The sequence below is a fragment of the Falco biarmicus genome, chromosome 9 (genome assembly GCF_023638135.1).
Source record: "Falco biarmicus isolate bFalBia1 chromosome 9, bFalBia1.pri, whole genome shotgun sequence".
NCBI classification, from domain to species: domain Eukaryota; kingdom Metazoa; phylum Chordata; class Aves; order Falconiformes; family Falconidae; genus Falco; species Falco biarmicus.
Genome location: NC_079296.1, coordinates 4,496,742 through 4,519,488, shown reverse-complemented (window position 1 = coordinate 4,519,488; position 22,747 = coordinate 4,496,742). Strand labels below are relative to the sequence as shown.

Here is a 22,747-nt window from a genome sequence, read left to right as displayed (position 1 = left end):
CCGCTAGCTTTTGTTCTCTTCTACAGTATTTCTGTGCAAAGCCCATCGGCTGTTCATAAAAATTAGGGCTTAATCATATATTCCTGTAGTAAAATTAACTTAGGTCGGCTGAGCAGTTTCAACAAAGTGTTACCTAAAAGAAAAACCGAGGGAGCTGTACCAAAAGTGAGGGACAAGAAAAACTGATAAAACTTTTTTTGTCAGTAGGGAGTGTTAGACTACAATTCTTTACAGTTTATGCTGCTTTATCTTCTATACTGTTTTCTGGTGATCGTGTTCTCATTGAGTTGGTACTAGCTACAGTTTGAAGCGGTGGGGTTTTTTGGCAGATTCTTCATCGCCTCAAGCAAAAGTCAGAGCATGAAGGAAAAAACCTGAAAAAATATACTGCTAAAGTGAAAGATGAGAAAATACGATTGGAAAAGGAGCTAACAGATCAACAGAAGAAACTGGAGCAGACAATAGCAAAAGTAAGGCTGGCAGAAGAAGACCTCAGTAAGCTGGAAAAGGAGAATTCCCAATGTGCACCACTTGAAGAAACTGTCAGAAAAAGCAGTAAGTCATTGCACAAATCAGTGGTTTCCATCTGTGTTCTAAGTCTAATGAAACAAACATTTTTCTGTGAATCTCACTTGGTTGCTAATACAGCACGTGGATTGACTCTAGATCCTTAAATTGACTTGTGCAAAACAGAAATTCTGAAGCCAGCTGGTGTTCTGTCCCCTTCTCACCTGGCATCAGTGTTTTACACCATTGTGCAGCAGATGATGTGTTTGAAAAACTTGTAATGTGTATGAAATATGCCAGGGTACGTATGTTTCTGATAATCAGGATTGTTGTTAAAAAATGTTAATTACAGGACATCAGCTCTCAGAAAAAGAATTACAATTACAACAAAAAAACAGCGAAATACAGGCTCTTCAGAAAGAACTGGAAGTCTCCAAGTCTGAGCTAAACCATCTCCAAGATCAGATAGCATCAGAGAAGAAAAAAGCAGAAAAACAAATTCTGAGTCTGAAAGAAGCAATGAAAATGCAAAGTATGCAGCTGGAAAGAAAACTGCATGTAAGTCCTGGCTAAGGGGAGAATGTTTGGGCATTTAGGTTATTTTTAAATGGCAACATGATAGAACACCCATTTTTATCTTAGGAGGAACCAAGTAATGCATTAACTTCGTGACTAGACTGAACCTGAAGCAACCAAACTTCGGTTTTTCTAGCTTGTACTGCAGAACACGTCTAGTTATTCCTATTTAACGCTGCCTGTTTTTACCTTTTAACTTGAAGAAATTGTGTTATGTGAATTCTCTTGGATGCTCAGGGTAAAAGTCAATCTTGCTGCATTTTCCTAGGATCAAACCCATAAAAACAGCTGTTTGCAGAGTGATATAACGACTGCTGAACAAGTAGCGTGCAATCACCATGAGCAAGCCAAGCACCTTAAGGACCTTGACCAGGTCCAGCAGCCCCAGGTATGCCTGCGTAGCTGAACGTGGGGGGGCTGAGGGAAAGCAGTGTCTTCCAGACGAGTTTAATATTGTACTGGTTTTGAATCTCCTCCTGTCTGTTGTATCACAATCAGAAACAGACCTACTTAAAATGATTGTGTGATTTTTATTTTTTTATTATTATCATTATTGTTTCCCCACATCTGGGAAAGGTTAAGCTTTGCGAACAGTCAGTAGGATCAGGCAGTTTGGTAATCCAAGTTTAAAAATGGAACAAAACAACCCCAGCCAGTCAGCCCTGCGCAGAGTTCTCAGTGTAGGGCTGCCAAGCTCTAAAGTGCTATTTCATGATTCAGACCCTGAAGGCCACAGCAGAGTGGCCCAGCTGCAGGGCTGCCTTCCTGTCACGTGGGGAGAACTGCAGGCACTGCTCTGGTCAGTTCAAACGCATCAGCCCTTCTCGACCAGTAAAATGATGCTTCAAAAAGGGACTGCTCTTCGGAGGTGGGCTGAGCGTGGAGGGGCTAGTCTTAGCTACTCATTAAGAGTAATTGGATTTGGATGCTCCCAAGTTACACAGCAATTGCACTGTAATGTTTGCTGTCAGCTCAATTTAGGCAATGCTGCGGTCTAGGATTCAGACTCTGGCTCCTGTTTAGGTTAAGATTTGGTAATACAAACTTGGCATGACTAGAGTCATAATTTATGCAAACCACTAAGTGTTATCGATATTCAAAACTACTCCGTGGGCACTTAACAACTTGCTATTGCCCACCTGAGCCAGCATTTGATACTTGCTTTAAACTAAAAGGTGATTTCACACTGTCTGACTGCTCCCAGTCCTTTGATAAATTGTTTTTAAGCCCTTTAAAAATTGGGTCCTTCAGAGAATGATGTTAGCAACTGGAAAGTGTTCAAGGAAGACTGCACAAGATCAGAGTACGAATGGGTTTGTTATCAAGTTGTGTCCTGGTAACTTCAGTGCCTTTGTTACCATCTGAGGGGCTTCACAGGTGAAGTTAATGTCAGAATTAGGGCTGCATCTGTTCAGAGGTTTTGTGACTTCCGATTGTACTAGTTGAAATCTAGACACTTCTGAAAGAAGCCTTGTTCAGTTATAGAGGGAAGTCCCTCTGGATTGATGATGCATTTGTAACCTGATGGCAGAGTGGTGAGACTGTTACATGATGTAGGTTAAAACTCGAGAAGACTTGGAAAAGAGACAAAGGGAAACAGAGAATGCAGCAACGCTGCTTAACCTGGAGGCTGAAGATGAAATTAGGATGGGGTTGAAATCTTCAAGCCTGTCTTCAGAACTGCTGGAAGATACAGAAGCATCTTCTGAAGTAAAGGGAAGTCTGCACTGTGAATCTGATCACTTAAAGACTGATCCCTTTGCTGCTGCTAAAGAAAGACTCCTCTCATCGGAAGAAAAGTTGAAATTTTCGCAAGCCATCTTAATGGTAAAATGCTTTCACAAAGTAGCTGCTCCTAGTGCCGCAGCTGAGCATGGCGGTATTGGTACCTTTGGTTTAACGCTCCCTTGCTGAGTTGTGCTTTTGTTTCCAAAAGGATGAACAATGGCGTGGAGAGGCTCTCCGAGAAAAACTGCAGCACTGCGAAGATTGGCTGAAGGTGGCACGTGGCTCCTTGGTTGCGCTAAAACAGCTGTTGGGTCCCTTCTAAAATGAATCTGAACGACCCAGGAGCGCGGGGATCTTGCTCCAGCTCCGGTGTATTCACTCTGTACCCTACTGCTACAGAGTGTTTGGTGGGGGGGGGGGGGACAACAATAAAAGAAAGCCTAGCAGCTGCATGCTGCATCAAGATGAATTATTTTAATTAATTGGGGTTTTGAGTATTCCAGCAAAATTCCCTCATTTATATTGTACTACGGTATGTTGCAATATGACCAGTTAGGGCTTGGGAGCATCCATGATCGCTCTTAAGTACAGGTGCTGGCCGACTTTCATTAAATGTACTTGTTGCGCTTTCTTCAGGCATGTAATGAATGATAAAGGCCATAGAAATGGGGCTTATTTCTGGCTTGGGAGGAGGCGAGCTAGTTAAAAATAATTTGTAAAACCGTTGCCATCTGCCTGTGGTTTGAGACTCTTTTAACATTGCATCCCTTGTGTGTTGACTTCAAGGTCATCAGATGTCTTAAATACGGTCTTGAAAATTACACTAGCTGGATATAAATAGAACTAATGATTTATTTAGGCTCAGCTCCGGCAGTCCATGTCCAAGCAAGCAGACGTATTATTCAGAGGAAAGCAGCAAACAGAAGGCACCCTGCACAGCTTGAAGCGACAGGTTGATGCGCTGGATGACCTCGTCAGCAGCACTTCTTCAGACCCACTGGTTCTAGCCCATAGCTCGAGTCTGTTCTCTCTTCGTCACACTCTGAATTTAACCAAAACTCAGGTAACAGCCTGTGTACAGGAACTCTGGGTTTGTTTTAATAATATTTAGCTCACTGGTAGTCTGTTACAGCATCTGCTCGCCATCTTAGAGCCACAGCAGGGTGGTGGGAGGTGGGGTACTCATCCTGTGTCCACTTAGTTACTGTGGCAGCAGTGAACTTGTTTGAAAAGTGTAAGTTTTCCTCAGCGTTGTCTGTTGTTGGTTTTTAATCTTACCTTTTATTCTTTGAAATCCAGATATTTTTTTTCTTCTGAAGATTAATGTGTCCCTGCTAATTGAAGACGTTACTAGTACAGCCTTACTCCTTTTTCTAGGCTACTCTGACAAGATTTGCACACAGGCCGGCTGGTGTCTCGCTGGTGTCACAGGCAGTGCAGATGACGCGTTCTGGCTCGTGAGGAGTTCCTCGGTGAGGCCCAGAGGTGAGAGCTGCCTTCAGTCCTGGTGGAGGCTGGCGCTGGCCCAGGGGCAGGCGTGCTCTCACACCGTGCTGCCCCTTTCCCGTGATGGCGCTCCCGCGGTTGGTGTCCTCATGCCTGATACACACCTATGAGCCAAAAGAGTATTTTCAAGCAGATGGCGGGTGAGAGCTGCTTGTACATTCGGATGACATGGAGAAATTGCTGCTGCATTGATCAGCTTGGATGCTGAGCTAGTGCTATCCTTGATCCTTCAGGAACACTTCTCTGGTTTTAATAGACAGCCTATAGTCTAACTCAGTTGTACCTGGTTGTAATACTGGCCTGGTACTTAAGCATTCTTCTGTAATTAAGTTAAAAATAGATTTCTTCTCATGTATGGCAGCTGCTTAAGTAAAGCTTCTAGCAGCCTCAGAGCTGCTCCTAGGCAGGTGCGAGGCAGCAGGAGTTAAGCCAGGCCTGCGAGTGCTGCCCATGCCCCAGCAGTGCCTGACCCCCGGCCGCAGCTCCCACCCTCGGCCACTTCTACCTCACTGCTCACAAGCCTGGGCTAGGGAGGCACTGGCCACTACTCAGACAGCTCGCAGGGCCTGCTCTGTACTGTGATGTGTTTGTATGAGTAACTGAGCTTTATGTATGTAAGTTGGAGGTTGTTTGTAAAAACTATTTTAAATGTGGATTTAAATGTTTAAAACAACTGTTTCATTTCAGTTTTGTTTCATTTCAGTTTCTACTGCAAAGAAAACTTGATTATTAAAGACACAGAGTTGTCCATTTATTTGTTGCCAAATGCACGGATGTTTTAAATACAATTATTTTTCAGTACTTCCTTGAAGTGTCAGTAGTTGACGCTTGCTTTCATCTGTGGGGGGTCAGTGTGTTTTGTTGGTGTAAGTTGTCCCTAAGGACACTTACACCTGCAGCGCTGGCAGTGCCCGCTCTGGCTCTGCCTTGCAGGGAGTGAAGCTCCTCCTACACTGCTGTGCCAGAGCTGTTGCTGGTGTCTGCCACCCATCCCGCACTGAAGATGTGGCTATAGGCAATGGCTTCATGAAGCTCCCAGCAAGTCTCTTCATTAGCAGTGGCAAAACAATGCTAGAGTGTGAGATGAGGTGAAAGCATGTGTCACCACAAGATGCAGAACCAACACGTGATGGAACAGCAGCTACAAACGTGGCTCAGGCATTGCTGTTGGGGGTATTATCACGTAGTATGTTTTTTTTACAGCAAGAACAATTCAGTGTCCCACAAAAGGCTGGGCCAGGTGAGCTCCCGAGGCCCCTCCCAGCCTTGACTGTAATGGGGACTCCCCTCTCCAGCAGGGAGCCTCCCCCGCCCCCCCTTCCCCTCATTCTGTCTCACCCTCCCTCAGCCACAAGCACAAAGGGGTCCCTGCAGCACAGCACCCAGCAACCACAGTTCCACAGGCAGGGAATGTGACCCAGCTCCCACCCCTCATGCTGGGCTTGGCCCTGGCCTCTTGCAGCTCCCAGAGCGGTTCCAGGCTCCTCTGGGGAAAAGCCTGTGCAGTTTTTGCAGCATAAGGTCCATGGCAAGGGGTAACCACGAGCAGCTGAAACTGCTCCCAAGGCCCAACCCCTGCAGGAGTCACACCACAGCAAATAACAGAAGCCAGAACAGATTATCTAGATACAGGTACTTTATTTACAAATATTTAGATTAATAGCATTGTTACATCAATTGAGGAGTACAGCAGTCCAAACAGATCCTTTCCATGACAGAAACAGTAAGACCTACTGTAACTTACTCTGGGAGTACAGGTATTGCACCTCAGCAAGCTGTAGTCATTAGAACATTTACTTCAAACCAGCAGCAGGTTGTGGTCCCTGGGCAAACCCTTTGCGGTGCAACCTTGGTTTAAGCAGGATGCATTAGCTGTAGGTCTTGAACATACCCATCTACTTAAGAATATTAGTTAAAAAAGGACTAACCAGACAAAAACAAAGGGACAGTGCACAAGTTACCCAAATCCTATTGTCTGCACATTCCAGTTTTGGCTTTTATTTAACATTGACTGTACAATACTCTGGTACCACTGTTTACTTACAAGTCTGAACATTGTATAGTTTTAGTGTCTAGAGAGGGATTTTAAGCCTACTTTGTATTTAAACACTGCCATAAGGCTAGAGCCAGACATCAGATGACAATAAGCACTTACCCCCTGCCCTTTTTAAACCGTATGTGATGTTTTCCAAGCAGAGGCCCCCAGGAGACACAGCAGTACCACACGCAGAGCCGCAGTCAAACCCTGCACACGGTTCCACGACATCCACACGCACACTGTCACCGCTCGGTCCCTCCCCTTCGCCCAAGCATTACAGGTTGCGTCACCCCACAAAGGATGTGCTCGAAAGCTTGATGAAAAAAACCTGAGAAACCCTCACACAGGACTTAAATACAACAGCAGTTAAAATCCCGAGAGAGCACACGTGTTGTTCTGACTGTCCAGTTCGGCCTCTGACCATTGAAAAAGTTAAAGGTATAAAAGCGTAAAGGTGTGCAAGAGAACCAGCCTTTGTATACGATGCAAGGCAGTTGATGGAGCCCAATAATGCGAAACGCTTACTGAAGAGAGAAGCGGGTTAGCACACTGCTGATTGCACAGAACAGGATTAATAAAATGGCATAGATATACCACAGTGCAAAGATGAGAGACAGATTCCACTAGTGTTAATTTCTGCATCGGGACGAGCTCCCCCAGCACAATGTCCACTGTTGACACCAAGGAGTTAAGCCTATGTGAGTGAACTGCAGTCACATCTATTTCTGGACTAACAGGGCAACGTGGTCACATACAGGTCATACTGTACAAACTGGTATTTTCTTTATACTGTTCTAATGCCAGTAATCATTTTCTTCATTAAAATCATATACACAGGATGTATTTAACTGTTAGCTCAGTTCCTTCAAATTTTATACATATTTACGTTCTGTTAACAAATGTAAAGGATAGAAGTGGCAAAAAAATGATGTAAAGCTATGAGCACAAGAATGAATGGATCGTTTCCCTGGGCGAGTCGTACGCTCCTGCGTCAGCCCCCCCGGCCACGGGGAATTCTTCCAACAAAAAGCACATGGTTACAGAGCCCCTCGCTACCATCAGAAGTCATTTCACAGCAAAAACTTATCCTTTACTACGGACAGCTCTAAACAGTTAGAGGTGGGGAAGAAAGGCCAAAGAACCATCAAATTAAACCATACAAGACAAAGCCCTGCAAAAGTGTAAAATCATGAGTCCGGCATCCGTGCTCAGTTTAAATTATGTATCGGTGACACTATCACAAGGACAATCAAGGAAAAAAAAAAACTTCTAGATTTACCATGCAGGAGAGGTTTTATTACTCTACTTGCCTTTGATAACCTGATTACATCTAAAGTTGTTTAGCAGTTTAGTACTGTGTTAAACTTGTCTCAGAGTTTTAATTAAACCCAGTAAGATGTACAGAAGACAGGGAAGCAGTCAAAAGCACCGCTTCTGACAGACAGAGGTGAAAGGTCAGAAATGGAGCCATGAAACAGAGGTCACTAGCAGCCACAGCCTTCTCTCTGGGGCTGGGGTTCGCTGGTTAGTCGCCCCCCCTGCGGAGCTGACGGTTTGTGCTGTACACCCGATTCTGCAGCATTCAGATCCAGGCTTCCGTCTTGGATATTCTGGTAGATTTTCTTGGCAGCCTCCAGGAACGCATCCTCAACGTTCTCTCCACTACGAAGAGAGCAGCAGGAGTTACTTAGGCTGCATTTCCAAGCAGTGCAGGTTATGGCAGCAGCTGGCTAGGCACCCTCGCTGGGATGTGACAGGTCACCACGGAGCAGCAGTTGCTACCCTGTCCTCTTGCATGCAAAAAAAGCTTACAGCACTTAAAGCAGACATACCACGACGTTCAGTAACCTATCCTTTGGTAGGGCGGTTTGCTCCCTAGCCATCATACCTACAAGGACCAGCCAGGAATAAGAAATACATGCCAAAACACCAAGTAGCAAAAATAAGCTAAGGCGCTGAGCCGCATGCACTGAGCGGTTCTGGCAAGAGGCTTAAAGATAGGGGAGCCACTATTAATCAAAACCTTTTTGTTAAAAGGTTCCATTACGACAGGTGCCAGTTGGAACCACATTTATTAGTGTCACTGGAGATCTGATCCCTTGTGTTCCGACAGGCTCCCAGCCGACATGGCCCACCACAAACATGGTGCAGTGATGCCTCTCAGCAACTGAAGGGACTGGCTGTCACCGCAGAGCTTGCTTACAGCTCGACACCCGAGGGAAGGAAAGTCTGAACCGCTCTTACCCACACACGCACGCTCTACGCTCAGTAACGACTTGGAAGCAAATCAGTTAATTTGATTTCAACAAGTCTCTGCCTGACATGTAGCGAGGTCTAATTTCCAAGTTACCTTCAAGTCAGAGCTGACATGACTGATACTCTATGCATACCTCACCACCTAAGAGAACTCAAAAACGGGGGGTTTTGGACTTGTAAAACCCTACTATACCTGAACTCTATGGCTGTACTTAGTCATAACCGATATACTCCTCTTAAACAGATCACATCTGAATCATGACTCTAGACAAAAGTAACTTACGTTTTTGCACTTGCTTCGAGGAACAATAAACCTGTTTAGAAACAAGAGGTTTAACAGTCAATGCATAACATACTTCAAATAGCCCTAAGTCATACTATGACCTTCAGATTACATGCAAGACACTCTTATTACTAAATAGTACTTTATGGCCAAGTTAAGGCACACAAAAGAAAGCACACAAGCTGTTTTCTAGAACTAAGCACAGAGTTAAGCCAGACTACCTGAAGCACAGTAGAAGTCTGTAGATATAATTACATTACTTTGGAAGTGTAAGCTTGCAGCTATCAATGCTGAGGATTCACTTTAACATCGCTATCTTGTAAGAAGTGTAACAGCTCAAGAGAAAAAACACACCATTTTCTTCAGCAAATTGTTTGGCTTCTTCATATGTAACATCCCTCTGTGCTTCCAGATCTGCTTTATTTCCTATGAGGATTATCACCTAGTTCAGAAGAGAGAAAATTAGTCTAGGAAAAAGCTTATTAACTTTTTCACTACCACCCTCATAAGACAAAAAAACCCCTCAAAATACACAGAAAGTTTAACTGCAAAAGCCACACATTCTCAGGAAGACACTGCTCCAGCAGTGCCCCCCTTGTAAAGTCAGGAGTAGCATCTCCAGCTGCCACTTTCAAATGCTTTAGGCTGTTCTCATGAGGTGAGGTCCTAAAAAGCAGCAGAGCAGTAGTCCTACTCTATTCACAAGAGCTGTACCTTGAGCTATTTCTTGTATTTGTTTAATCACCCGCTAATCCAGCCAGAATCTTTGCAAGTTTTTCATCCCAGCACAGTGTCCTCCCACAAACTTAGTGCTAAAGTATTGTGGGAACATTCAGAGCAAGACTGAAGGACAGCAGTTTTGTGGTGTGGGCAGACACACAGAACCTTCCTGCCCCATCCCTCCAGAAGACCTGGCCAGCTTTTGCCAAAGTTCTGATTTATATTCCAACCTAAGATGAGACCACATTCACCTCACTACTACCACAAAACAAGTAGTAGTGACAAAAATTAAAAAAGTTTGTCCAGATTTAATCGCCATTTCGTCTCCAACTGCTGAAAGCAGGCCCCTGAAAGGCAAGTAGCACAACCAGACTTTCTGAAAAGACCACTGCCTTCTCGTGCAGCAGCCTACACTTTTGCTCCAGTTGCAGTCAGGGAAGAGAGTCACTGACGCACTGCAAAATGGGGACAGAAGGATAACTCAGAGCCAAGTAGCTGAGAAACACAAGCAGCTTATTTAAGAGAACACTGCTACCACTGCAAATGCTCTGGCCTAAGCCTTCCACCTCTTGCTAGGCAATAAGCAATCTTGCTTTCAAGCTAAGTGAAGTCCAACTTACAGTATTTGGATTGGTGAGGTTCCTTGCATCTGTCAGCCAGCTGCTTAAGTGATTATACGTACTTCTTCTGCAAAGAATCAAGCAAGTACCATTTTAGCTACGGTATTTTTTAAAACACCCAAATGCCAACAGCTTAGTCAGCATCCATTGAACACAGTGACATCTGTCATCCCTGTTCTTCTCCCCCACCTCAAAACAAAGTGGCAGCATCTTGTTTGGACTCACACCAAGATTTCAACAAGTCAACTTTAAACCTCCAGAGCAACTCTCACAACACAGGTGAAAGACAGACCAACTCGTGCTTCTAGCATGTAGTAGTTTTACCGTCTTCACAAAACAGTGTAAATGTCCTCGTATCAACATGTTACAGGATCTCCCACGAGTGCCCTTACAGAAGGCCGTACAGTAGAAAAGCACTTCAGTGGCAAACAGTGCCTACGACTGTATTTTACTCAAGACTTAAGCAAACAGGAGATATAGCTATATATGCAGAAAAAAACCCAACAGTGCTTGAAAAATACCAAGAACAGCCCCTGGGGAAGATGGCAGACATCAAAGCGTTAAGTATTTCATGTTGCACATCTGATCAATTACTCTTTTTACAGGTGAAAATTAAAGATGCTGCTAAAAGATGACAGGACAGCTTCTGTGCAGCCTTGTTTTGTTGGAGGACCAGCCTGTGAAGGGGCCTACAAGTCAGACTTCTCCAGTGCATCTCACCAATACACAGTCTGTGAAGCACATTTACGTACCTCACTGCAACAGAGGTAATGTTCTGACCTGTGCCTACTCTTTGAGAATATTCCTGCCAGGCAAGCAGCAGTATCCACGGCCTCCCAGGAAGGGAAAAAAATCCATGTACTGAAAAGCACATTTTAAGGACAAAGCCAGTTCTTTAAACAACTTAAACACAGGCAGTCAAGGCCTGAACTGACAAGATCCTCAAGCCTGTAAGCAGTGAAGTATTCCAAGAAAAGCAGCTCACACAATTCAGTTTCATTTTCAACTCTTCCAGTATTTAAAGTGTGCTAAGCTTCACACAACAGGATACGAATCCATCCAGACAAGAGTCCTTTCAATGGAAGTCAAGGGGACAGACAAGGCAGTACACACAAGGGCTGTGGCATCCAAACAGCTTGTCAAGCACACGCAGAGCTCCCAACACAAGATGCACCAGCCAACACCACCTTACCTGGTAATGTCGTAGACCATGAGAGCTCCTGCTGCTCCTCTGTAGTAGCTTCGTGTGACAGCCCTGAATCTCTCTTGTCCTGCTGTATCCCAAATCTGTAGTTTAATTTTTTGGCCACTAACTTCAATTATTCTTGTGCCAAATTCAACACCAATTGTGTGGGGACAGTCTGCCATAACTGTCATGAAAAATAAGAGCAGAGATCAGATCTTTCTAGCAAAGGGACCTTCCTTGTACAACAGAGATATGACTATCACCAGTTTTCAGTTATCTTTACTAGATTTTTCAGCCTCTAAAAAGCATTTTTACAGCTACAGTACCCAAACTGGACCACTTAACCAGAAGTAAAACGAAGCATTTAGTGAACTGCTGTTAGTTTTAAACAGTTATAAAATTCCTTGCCTTCTCTGATGCATGTACACTGTTGCTGTTTGGCCATATATATCAGAAGGTGTCAGCTGATTCTCAGTCTATCCTTGCAGAAACGGTTAATTATTTTAATGCAGTAGGAAAAGATAACTTATGGAATTACCAAGATACAGTTAAAAGTCTGTAACACAGCTTCAAAAACAAGATACTCAAGCTGTTTCAAACAGGGTAACAGCATGACTGTCCACAGGAAAAAGCCAGTTTTGTAAGTAGCTATCAACACAGCAAGTCAAAACCAAAACGACATCTTTCTAATTATAATAAACTCATCTTTATAAGCTCAGCTTTAAGCAAGATTGAGAAAATATAGAAAGGATGAGTACCTATTCAAGCTACCTACAGTTAGCGACAGTCTTGTAGTAGAGGTGTTTGGCATGTTAAGTTTGTTCAGTTGTACTGCTTTGTCTTAAATGCTGACAAACTAAGAACAAGACATCCTCATCAAGAGTCTGATTACATGCAAAGTAGCATTTAAGCAGTTGGCTGATACTGGTTTTTAATTAAAAGCAACAGTTAAAAAAACCTGTCCCTACTAGAATACCGAAGTATTTTCATCTATAGCGCCTACCGACTTATGGCCACACCTCAAGTAGCGCATGGAAAAGATTTACTTCACACCAATAAATACCTACAGACTTAACCACTGTGTGTAAAACATGTGGAAAGTCATAGAGCTAATAGCTGCTGCAAACTCCAATACAACACACATTAAAAGTGAAGCTAATTCTTAGTCACAGTCATACATGACTATTGTTACAGTTCAGACTGCAGTAAGCCTTTAACCCCATCACACAGGGCAGTCCAAGCGCCATGAGTCACAGCAGCTACAGAGAATGACAGTGCTACTTAAGTCTGCAAAGAGTCAAAGAAAAAAAAAAAGATTCCTTTTTTTTTTTTAAGTCCTTCACAGCACTAAAAAACTCCAACTGCTTTCATCCAAGCTACAGGAGTATTAAAAACATGTAAATTTCAGACAAGAAATTTCAGTTTGTTCCGTAACAAATTCCCCAGAAAAGCTCTAAGAACAGTCACAGTCTTCCCACTCATCACAGGTAGGACTGACTGAAGCAGCAGTTTCGCTGTAACTACATCAGCATTTTCTTTCTACATCTGCAGGAATCAAAACAAAAATCTGACCAAGTACAATACAAACCCATACAGATGAAGACCGCACACATCAAGCTCATGCATGATGAAAACAAAAAGGCAGGAAGGAGGGATGAAGCATACCAGTTAGAATATTATGAATTGAAATACTCACACTTCTTTTCTGTAAACTGATGAAGCAAACAGGACTTTCCTACACCCATGTCCCCTGTTACAGAAAGAATAGTTAAGGCTGACACCACATCATTGTTGTAACAAGCACATTTTCCTCATCCCACACAACAAATGGTACAGGGCAGCCATTTCTTTCTCAGACCTTCTGGGTAGGGTTCTATACCTGGCTACAGTCTTTAAATTTTTCAACTTCTGCACTATAGTTTTGGAAAAAGGTACACAGTTGCGAGCAAGGGTGGAGCAGAAAATTCAAAAAAGTTTTTATTACTGATTTTACAATGGTATTTCACAAGGTATGAGAAACAGACAGTTTATTTTAAATTTTAGCTTTACCATTTGAGTCTTTACTCTGCTCCTGTCTTACTTGCAGTTACTGATAAGGTCATAAAAAAATACTGACAACCAACATGAACACACCAAGAAATTGCTTCACTTCCACAATGCCAACAGCTAGAAATAGCAAGATTTAAGAATCAACTTTTCCAGTCTGAGACTGTCACAGCAGCCCAACTTACAAACCATTACAGTAAGATTACAGATCACTTACACATAAACAAGGTCATTAAGAATTAAACAGTTAACAGCAAGACCAGTTCTTCAAAGACAGTAATAAATGCAAGTCCCTGACTCTGAACATCCACAGAAGCTGCAGCTAAAAGCAACATTTAAGCACAAAATAGGCTTGTAAACCTCTGTCAGACTATCTAAAGCAATGGGTTCCAATTAGCACTCCCATCTTCAACATAACTTGTAAAACCTTTGAGTAATGATGCAGAGATGAAGTGCTACAGCAAACCTGAATTAACACAACATCCCAGTTGTGTTGACTCCCAAAGCTTTTCCCTATCTCCAATATATTTAGCAATTTTTCTAAATATAAACATTATTTTGGAAGAAAAGGACCACATGCACATGTTTTTACAATGCCTTTTTCCCTAGTGCTATGCAGAGGGCTAAGCATTATGCCCTAACAGGGAAGGTAACATGCTTCAGTATTTTTGAGCATGTCAAGAAGAACAGTTATTTTTAACAGTAACTCAGCAATGAAGTGTACTCAGTACAGGCACTGGTACTCACCCCCACTCCCAGTTCACCTGTCACCAGTCACACAGCTCTCATTCTGTGGCAGCAAGGCATTTGCCTTTATATTGTCAGCTGCTAAGCCTTTAGAGCAAGTGCAGTGATCTGTGAGGGACTGAGGCTGGACAAGCAACTACTGAAAGAGTCACCACTACATAGCAAGTAACATGTGACAGACATCAATAGTACAGCCACAGTGTTTGTAGGTAGGCTGTCACACTTACACAGACAGGTAGGTGCCCAGAGATACTCACCAATAATGATGTACTTAAAGATGTAGGAATAGTTGTAAGGTGCAGTTGCCATTGTGGCACTAGGGAAAAAAAAAAAAAAAAAAGACAGAACACATCAGAACTGCTACTTATTCAAATGTAACCCAGTTCAGCCAATTTAGTTCACATAAGCAAAACCCCCTTCCTTTCCCTCCAACTATCTTTTCATTCACAGTTCAAGTTTGTGTACTTCCCCATGGTCACTGAATTAGTGCCAGAAACACTCAGCACAACTCCCACATCGTTTGCTCCAAACCCCTGTCACTAAGGCCTCTACAAAGAAACATGCTCTGCGTAGTATTGATACTCATTCAATTTTGTCCAGAAAGACTTAAAGCCGTTTGTTGAAAAGCTCCACTAGCTTCTTGCTTTGTACAGAGTCACTGAATGAACCAGCGCTCACTTGTCAAACAGCTGATACATGAACTGACAATAAAATCTGACTCCAAAAGAAAAATCTGAAGAGGTTTAACAAAACCAGCAACTTGGAACTATTACCTCACACTTTTGAGACTTGCAACAGGAACAAAGGAAACAGTGCAGCTTGCATCAAACAACTAAGAATTACTTAAGTGTGTGCTGTAGTAGCCTTAACTGGGGTCTGCCCTGCTACATTTCCCTGTCAGAAAAGCTGTACAAGCCACAAATCAGATGTTCAGGAAGTTTGTTAACATCTCTGTGGCTTTGTCAGCACAGTAGCATTACAGCAAGGCTTAGCAGTTTCTCTTTTTTAAGTGACAGTCAAAATTAGATTGGAGTAAGTATCTCCAATATTCCAGAGTCTTCCTATGTTTTCCTAGTAGAAATGTCTTCAGCTGTGTAAACCTGCAAGGTCTAATAGTTGACTTACTACTACATCAGCTAACCAGGATTACCAGCCTATACAGGCCAGATATTACTAGTTACCATAACAGATGCGAAATGCCTGCTTCTGTCCCAGGTTTTACGTTATACTAGATGTAGCATGATCAGTTAAGCAAGTGGAAAATTTTTACTAGGAATTCACCATTTCTGTTCCTGCTCCTGCATGGCAGATAGCCAGCCACTAGAAAAACACAGTACTTAAATTGCTTTAGCCTAGAAAAATTTTCATTCAGTCATGTGTCACTCACATGACAAATGAAACCAGTAAAGAAAAAAAAGACACATAAGAAAGCTTATAAGCCTGTAACTTTTTTCAGAAGTATTGCTTCATCAACCTCAATTATCCTTAATAGTGAATGGTAGGCATATGAAAGGTGACTGACAAATCTCATTCACAGCACACAGCCAACAGCCACTGCTTTACACAGCAGAGATTTAAAGCAAACACTCTTATCTAGACCTTGGAGGGGGAGTCCAGCAGGCAGTTAAGAAGGGTTTACTGTGTGCCAGTCACTGATCTGCACCTTGTCTCTCCTTCATGGTTGGCTCACAATAGGGAAACTCCTAAGTCCTACCCCAAGCAGTATGCAGAGCATCTATCCTAAGTCCTATACACACACACACACAGTTCTATCAAGCCAGGTTTAATCCAAGAGAGTAAACAAAAGACAGTTTTGGACAGTAGTTCCTGTATGTGTTGGCAAGACAGAAATCCACACTAAGTGCTGCAGAAGTTCCAAGAACAGTCATATCAATCAACCAAATCCTAGAGGAAACCTCCGCTGTAATAGAGGGAAATCTCATGCAGCCATCCCACATCACCTTTGCCCTCCTCAGTCTCTGGCCATCAACTGCTCAGTGGACAGACCACTTCCCATCACTATGCTGGGTAAGAATTCTCATCCAGGACTGAAAATGCACTGTCCTTTACCAAGCAAGTCAGCAACATTACTGCCTTATTTCATGGAAGCGGAAGACTCCAGAGTTAAGAGTATCAGCTTCAATACATGCACCGATTATCTTCAACACCAGCAAATAAGGACAAGTAACTGCTCCATACAGAGTTCACTGTTAATATGTCGCTGTGGAAACAACCCATACTTCAAATTTTCTGAATACATCTTCACACATTATGTTCTTCCTCTTCTCCAGCATGTCCCAATAGCAGTAACATTCAAACTGAGCAGGTTCTGATCCAATGCACTTGTTCTCACAACATACCATTTAAAACAAAATAAATTTAGCATTGTAAACTCCAAGATAGGGAACCACTCACGCGTGGCTATGAAATCTGTCCTGCAGAAACCTAAGTGATCCTCTCTTCCTTCAGCAGACCAAGTGGCTAAGGAATGCTAAGTACTCAGAAATACTCAAAGAAGTTTCATGTTTCTGAGCACATGACTTCACAGTACTGTTGTATACCGCAAGTGAGGGGAACAGGACCTACTATCCAAAACTTGTAAGCAACCACCACTAGAAAGTGAGGAAGAGTTTGCTGGTTTTTTTGTTTGGTTGGTTTTTTTAAATGGGCGAACTGGGAATTCAGAATTCTAATTCACAAACTGAATTTTAAGTGAGTCTCTTAACTAGAATCTTTACTGCTAAATATACATCTCTGTTTATTTGACAGGCTGGTTTTGCTTGCTAAGATATGTCAATTTTCATTATACTCTTTAAGTAAAGTAGTCCGTCTATGCTATTTCAATAGAAAAGAAACTGTCACTTCTTTGCAACATATGCATTGAAATCAGTTCCCACTTCAAAGTGAGAGTTAGAAAAACCAGCAAATTCTGTGCTTGGCAACAAATTCTGCTAAGAAATGGGTGGGAAGGGAGGACTAACTTGAAGTCAAGCCACATCTCATTGCTAAAACTTCACCCTCATTCTTACAGTGACATTAGGCCCCTCAAGGAGGTGTGAGATACCACACACCCCACTGTACAGCCAGACCTAGCGCATACATGCTCCCCACAGCTTAAAGAAAAAATTTGAGTAATAATACTGATAGAGAAATTCACTCATACAATGAGTCTAGACCTTCTCTCAAGTCCCAGAAAGTTACTGCAGAAGCCACTGTGGCTGAAAGACATACATACTGAAAGCTTGTAGATATTAAAAACACAGTTTCTGGAGTTAAACTGAAAAATAAAGCAACACTTTAGTATTACATTTATTCTAAGGGTCAAATTACAGAAAAGACTCCAAAATACTCTAAATTACTACTAAAGGTCAGGAATCTTTTTTGGAGAACAGATGACTTAAAAGGAAAAAAAAAAAAGACCTCAACAAAATTACAATCTTTTAAACACTCAAATTCCAGTAAGGATTAGCAGGAATTCAAACTGTACTCAGATCTTGGAATAACACAGATATTCCAGAAGGACACCATGCTGAAGGAGAAAAAACATAGAAGCCATGGTGAGAATTCAGCCTTAGAAAACTGACCATCTCAGCATTTACTGCAGATGAAAGAAGGAAGTCTAGACAAGAATAACGCACAACAGGATTCAGTAAATAAAAACATTAGCTATATGTTAATACAAGGGGTTAATATATGTTGACAGCATCACCCATCTGTAGAAACTGGAGTTCTACCTCCACTTCAGAGCCCTCTGTTCCAGACACGTGAATCTTAGTTACCCCAATACGAGTGGTTGCAGTTCTCCTCTTGAGAAAGCCAGGAGGGCAAGAACTGCAGGACTGAGAAAGTTGCACATTAAGTACATGCAACTTACCTTCAGCCACTGCTGACATCATACAATATGACAAAGTTAACCAACCATGAATTTACTGTTAAACAGAAAGTAAAAGAAGTTTAGTCTGGAAACTTGGTCTACCTGCCATCTTTCTTCCAGGGAAGTCTGCCAACTTCAAACCAGTTTTGGCTCCTTTCTCAGAGGTAATATTTCCCTAGAGTTTAGAGCATTATTTCAGGATGGCAACTAGCCAGAGTATCATGCTTCACTACACACAGATTTCTGCTAGTTTAAAAGCTTGTACAATTAATTTCTGCATTACAGTTAGGACTAGAAATTTTACAGTCAACAGCATCATCATAATCCATTTTCCAAATCAACTTCTCCTTTAGAGGCTTTTTTTTAATTTATAAAGTTACAGATTAGCTTAATGAAATACTAGTACACCTACATTTCCTCCTCTAATCAACAAGCACTGCACAGGTATTTTGACAACTCACTGATGCCTTATTTCAAGTATCAGCATACATCTGTACAAGCTGAGATAAGGTCATTCTAGGCACAAAGCCGTAACATTCTTTATCAGAATAACATAAGTGTAAATATTATATGCATACCAGGTTTTGTGAGACCCATGCAGCTCCTTCTAGCTCAACTCAAGGACACAATTTTAACTCTTCACTAGATACGAATTGCACAGAGAAATTTCATACCTTTATGCTCAATGAGAAGCAGGTATGTTATTAGAAGAGACCAGAACCTGTATGCACAGGTTTTACTACACATTGCTGTTTTCAGAGGTATCATTTCTGTGTGGATTGGCCAGCTGATGGTATTAACCACATGCAATCAGCTTCAAACTTGGGACTGCCTTATTATTACCAGCTCCCTTTAAAAACATACCATTCTGCAGCCAGAGGAGCACTGTTTAGTTAGTCTGAAGCCAGAGGCATTTTGTGTTTCAACTGGCCATCCATGTGCTCTTTCAGTCATTCCTCAAGGATATGCAGCAGGAAAGGATCTCACAGCTGAAGTCCAGTTCCCTTCTACAAAAGTCAATGCCATCATATCATTCCTTTCACAAACTGAAATAACTTTTGAAGAGCTGTTAGTTTTTTCCATTTGGAAGAAAAAAACTAGTTGCATACAAGAGCAACTGTATGCAGCCAATGACTATTATTTAGAACAGCTTCTAAATCTCTACACAAAATGAATAGGTAGTTATCCTCTTTCCCAGGGCATAACCTTCCTGCTCTTCCCAGCATATTTACTTAGATGTTAATTAACAGTGAACACTGAAAAGAGATCAATAAGGGGATAAGAACTGGGGACAAGTAGAATTGTTTCAATTCATAATTGTACTATTCCCCTGACGAAAATTTTTGTCAAGCACACAAACCAACACAGTCCAACCGGTACTTTAGAAGGCTGCTAGAAATACAGTCTATAATTGCTTCAATTGTGTCTTCTGTAAAAATACTGGAAGGTAATAAATAACAGTTCTGTTATCAATTAATACACCCAAGCAGTGAATTCCCGTAAGTCTCTTGTCCATGGCAAGCTATGAGGTCTATTACAATTAAATTTCATTGTGGTTCTATGACTTACACTCAGGACATTTAGGTCTTCCTAAACATACAAACACCTCAGCCCTCTAAGGTGATGGCCCCACAGCCTCCCCAAAGTGTTCATTTTTTTGTAGGCTTGTCTTTACAAAGCTCTCTTCCCAGGCTGATCCCTGAGGAGGGTCAGCAGCAGCCTCCTAGCAGTCCAATACTTTCACACTTATCTGACAGCCTTACTTGTTGCTGGCCTGTTCTTCACTCATTCTTCAGCTCTTCTAGAGTCACGCTCTCTAGCTTTCCCCATCTGGATTTCATTAAAGTATTTCATTAGCACAAGACAGTAAGTTTGGCTGAACTAATCTTTGATCAGACAGCAAGCCAGCAAGCTTCTTATGATCTGCTGCTGAAGATCACTTTGCATTTCCTTATTATTTCCATGTCCAGTTATTCTTTCTCTGAAAGCACACCAGGCCTGCAGGCTGCTGGGCTCAGACTAACAAGCTTCCACTGTGCAGAGCCCCATTTCAAGCTGTTCTTGAAGAAATGCATTTGCTATATCCTTTAATCATGCAAAACACCTTTACTCAGCCTAAAGCCTAATAAGTATTTCCGAAGACTTCACAGGCCTTCATTTCTCTTCCTATAGGACAATTTTGACTTTATTTTTAAAAGCAAGGCTATGTATCATACTGCCTTCACTTCTTGATCTTCCACAACAGCTTTCCAGTCACACACACAGTGTTGGTTGTCCTTTTAATTGTTTCACATCCTGCTCCAATAAGTTCCTCCATTTTATTTCCTAACTTCCTGCATCTATATGCACACACCTCATTTCTTACTAACCACACCCTAGCACATTGGTTAAACTAAATATTGCACACCTGTCCTCATTAGTAAGAGCACTTTCTCTGATGTCCATTCTCTCAGCCATAGTCTTTTATCCATTTGTATATCCTCATTTATCCTATTTTCCTCTTCCTATAAAACAGTCTAACCTGTAGCTCATGTCTGCATTTGTAACAGGAGAACCAAGTTCCAGAGATACTGCCTAAGTTTAGGGACAGATATATTGAAACCAGAAGAGTTTTGTAGTCAGTCTAACAAATCAGAATAGTATCTAACTGCCTAGAGTCTTCACCACGGAAAACAAGTCACAAACACATTTTAGAACAAAATTAAGTAAGGTCTACCCCTTTGTTTCAGAAGGATACAGCAAAATGAACACCAATCATATGCAGGTTCCATTAGATGCACAAGAGTAAGCAAGTAGTTTTAAATTATCTATTTACATTTTAAATCCTAGTACCTCCAGTATAACAGGTTTGTTTTCAAACTACTGCCCTTCACGCTAACTTTTTTTTTGTTATTAATAAATTGGAAAGGTAAAATAACAGCTTCCTCCTTCCACTCAGATTTATGATGTTTTCAGATCCCTACAGGAAGCCACCAAATTAATTTTTAATCCATATTAACTATATGATATTTAGTTATTAAGTCCCCCAGGGTTGGGATTTTCTCCCCATTCCCGAGTAATGCCCAAGCACAGGAGGCTCTCAATCCAAATCATGTCAGAAACCAGTCCCAAAACTAATACATTCCATATGATAATATCTGGCTACTGGAAAACTTAAAAGACTCCTGACTTGGAGTTTGAAGTGATTTAGGATCTAGACAACCCAAGTAAATCCTGTTCACAAAGGGGTACTGTTACTTCTGTGAAAAAAATGTCACACCACAACACAGATCCACTCTGTTTCAGGGGCCTACAAAGCAAAGTCCACATCAAGCAACCTCCAGAGCAACAGAGCCACTGCTAGAAACCCCACTGCAGACACACACCTTCTCCTGGCTTCACTGCAAGGGTAGGTCGGTACATTTTCAGTTGAAGACAAAGGTACCCACAAACGTTACAGAAACCTTCAGCGTGCTGCAAACAGGCAGTACACAACTAGGGGAACGAAGAGAGCTTCGTTCTTCTGCTTAGCCCAAATAAGCACTGACAAAAGAAAATGCATCTAGAGCACCTCTGTCACTTTCTCGACTAGGTAGTGGCATTCCCCTCGGCCCTCATCGAAGTTATTTTTCTGTCGAAATTCATGACAGCACTGGTCAACATAAGAATCAAAAGTACAGATAACACTGCACATCGGCCACACACACAGAGTATAATATATACATATAGTAAACGCGCTACGCGCAGCTGCAACAATTACTAAGGGGCACACACGTATGTCCCCCTCATGTGCACGAGTGGTGGTGGCGCCTTACACGGGCGGTGTGCAGTGCAGAGGAGCAATGGCAGGCGGCGGCGACAACAGTGCAGCAGCGGCCTAGCTACTGCCCAGCCCGCCTCGCCCTCCCCGGTCCCGGCCCGGCCGGCGGCCCCCGGCTCTCCCCGCCTGCCGCCGGGCGCCAGGGCAGCCACCCCGCCGAGGCCGGGGCCAGCCACACCACCCGGGGAACGGACAGGGCTCACCGCCGGGGAGTGCGGCCCCGCTAGGCCGCGGCCGGCAGCAGGGGGGAGCGTCGCCACCGGGACCGGGCGGCGGCCAGGGGCCTGCCCCGGGGGGGCGGCGAGAGGGCGGCGCGCCCGCCCGAGAGGAGCCCGGCTGGCCGGGCGGCGGAGCGGGGCCTAGCGCCCCAGGCCCGGCCGGGCCGCGGGGCGCCCCTCCCCGGCCGCTCCGTACCTGGGCTCGGGGAGCGGGTGGCTGTGCAGCGTGGCGCGGTCGACGGCAGCCCGGTCCCCCCTGCGGGCACTGTGGCGCTTCGCTTCAGGCTGGGCAAGGGCCGGGCCGGGTCTCCGCCTCTCTCCGGGGCTCCCTCAGGCTCGGCTCCGCTGGCTCCACTGCGCCCCCATCACCCCCCTTATCCAAGATGGCGGCGCCCCTCGCACGGGGTTTCCCCTCCCACTCTCGACGGGCGCCGGGGCCGCACAAAGGTGGGCGCGAGAGGCCGCGCCGGAACCAATCGCGGAGGCCGCGCGCCGGAGCTGCCCCGCCTCCCTGCCGGCGTGCGGGGCGGGGCCGGGCGCGGCCGGGCGGGACGGGGCGCCGCGCGGCGCGGCGCGAGGCGGGAGCGCGCGCCCCCTCAGGCGGTGCCTCCTCCGCAGGTGCCCGCGCCTCAGGCCGGCCCCG

General features: G+C 43.6%; 2 protein-coding genes across 8 annotated transcripts in view; one reads left to right on the top strand and one right to left on the bottom strand.

Annotated features, from left to right (window-relative positions):
* Nucleotides 1-5,001, top strand: part of CNTRL (centriolin) — a 36,833-nt gene extending 31,832 nt beyond the window's left edge. For 6 of the 7 annotated variants that reach the window (XM_056351872.1, XM_056351871.1, XM_056351869.1 and 3 more), the window contains 7 exons: nt 330-555; nt 860-1,065; nt 1,352-1,471; nt 2,641-2,910; nt 3,020-3,082; nt 3,671-3,874; nt 4,189-5,001. In XM_056351872.1, the coding sequence (XP_056207847.1) occupies nt 330-555; nt 860-1,065; nt 1,352-1,471; nt 2,641-2,910; nt 3,020-3,082; nt 3,671-3,874; nt 4,189-4,272 (1,173 nt within the window). In that variant the 3' untranslated portion in view covers nt 4,273-5,001. The remainder of the gene's footprint in view (nt 1-329; nt 556-859; nt 1,066-1,351; nt 1,472-2,640; nt 2,911-3,019; nt 3,083-3,670; nt 3,875-4,188) is intronic. The other variant, XM_056351870.1, reaches the window with a different exon arrangement.
* A 934-nt stretch (nt 5,002-5,935) lies between these two features.
* Nucleotides 5,936-22,520, bottom strand: RAB14 (RAB14, member RAS oncogene family). Its single transcript, XM_056351741.1, has 8 exons — nt 22,301-22,520; nt 14,471-14,529; nt 13,117-13,170; nt 11,427-11,604; nt 10,235-10,301; nt 9,249-9,336; nt 8,895-8,925; nt 5,936-8,017 (listed from the first exon to the last, which is right to left on the bottom strand). The coding sequence occupies exons 2-8, from the start codon at nt 14,520-14,522 to the stop codon at nt 7,840-7,842; spliced, it is 648 nt and encodes a 215-aa protein (XP_056207716.1). The 5' UTR covers nt 14,523-14,529; nt 22,301-22,520; the 3' UTR covers nt 5,936-7,839.
* Nucleotides 22,521-22,747: the final 227 nt, after the last annotated feature.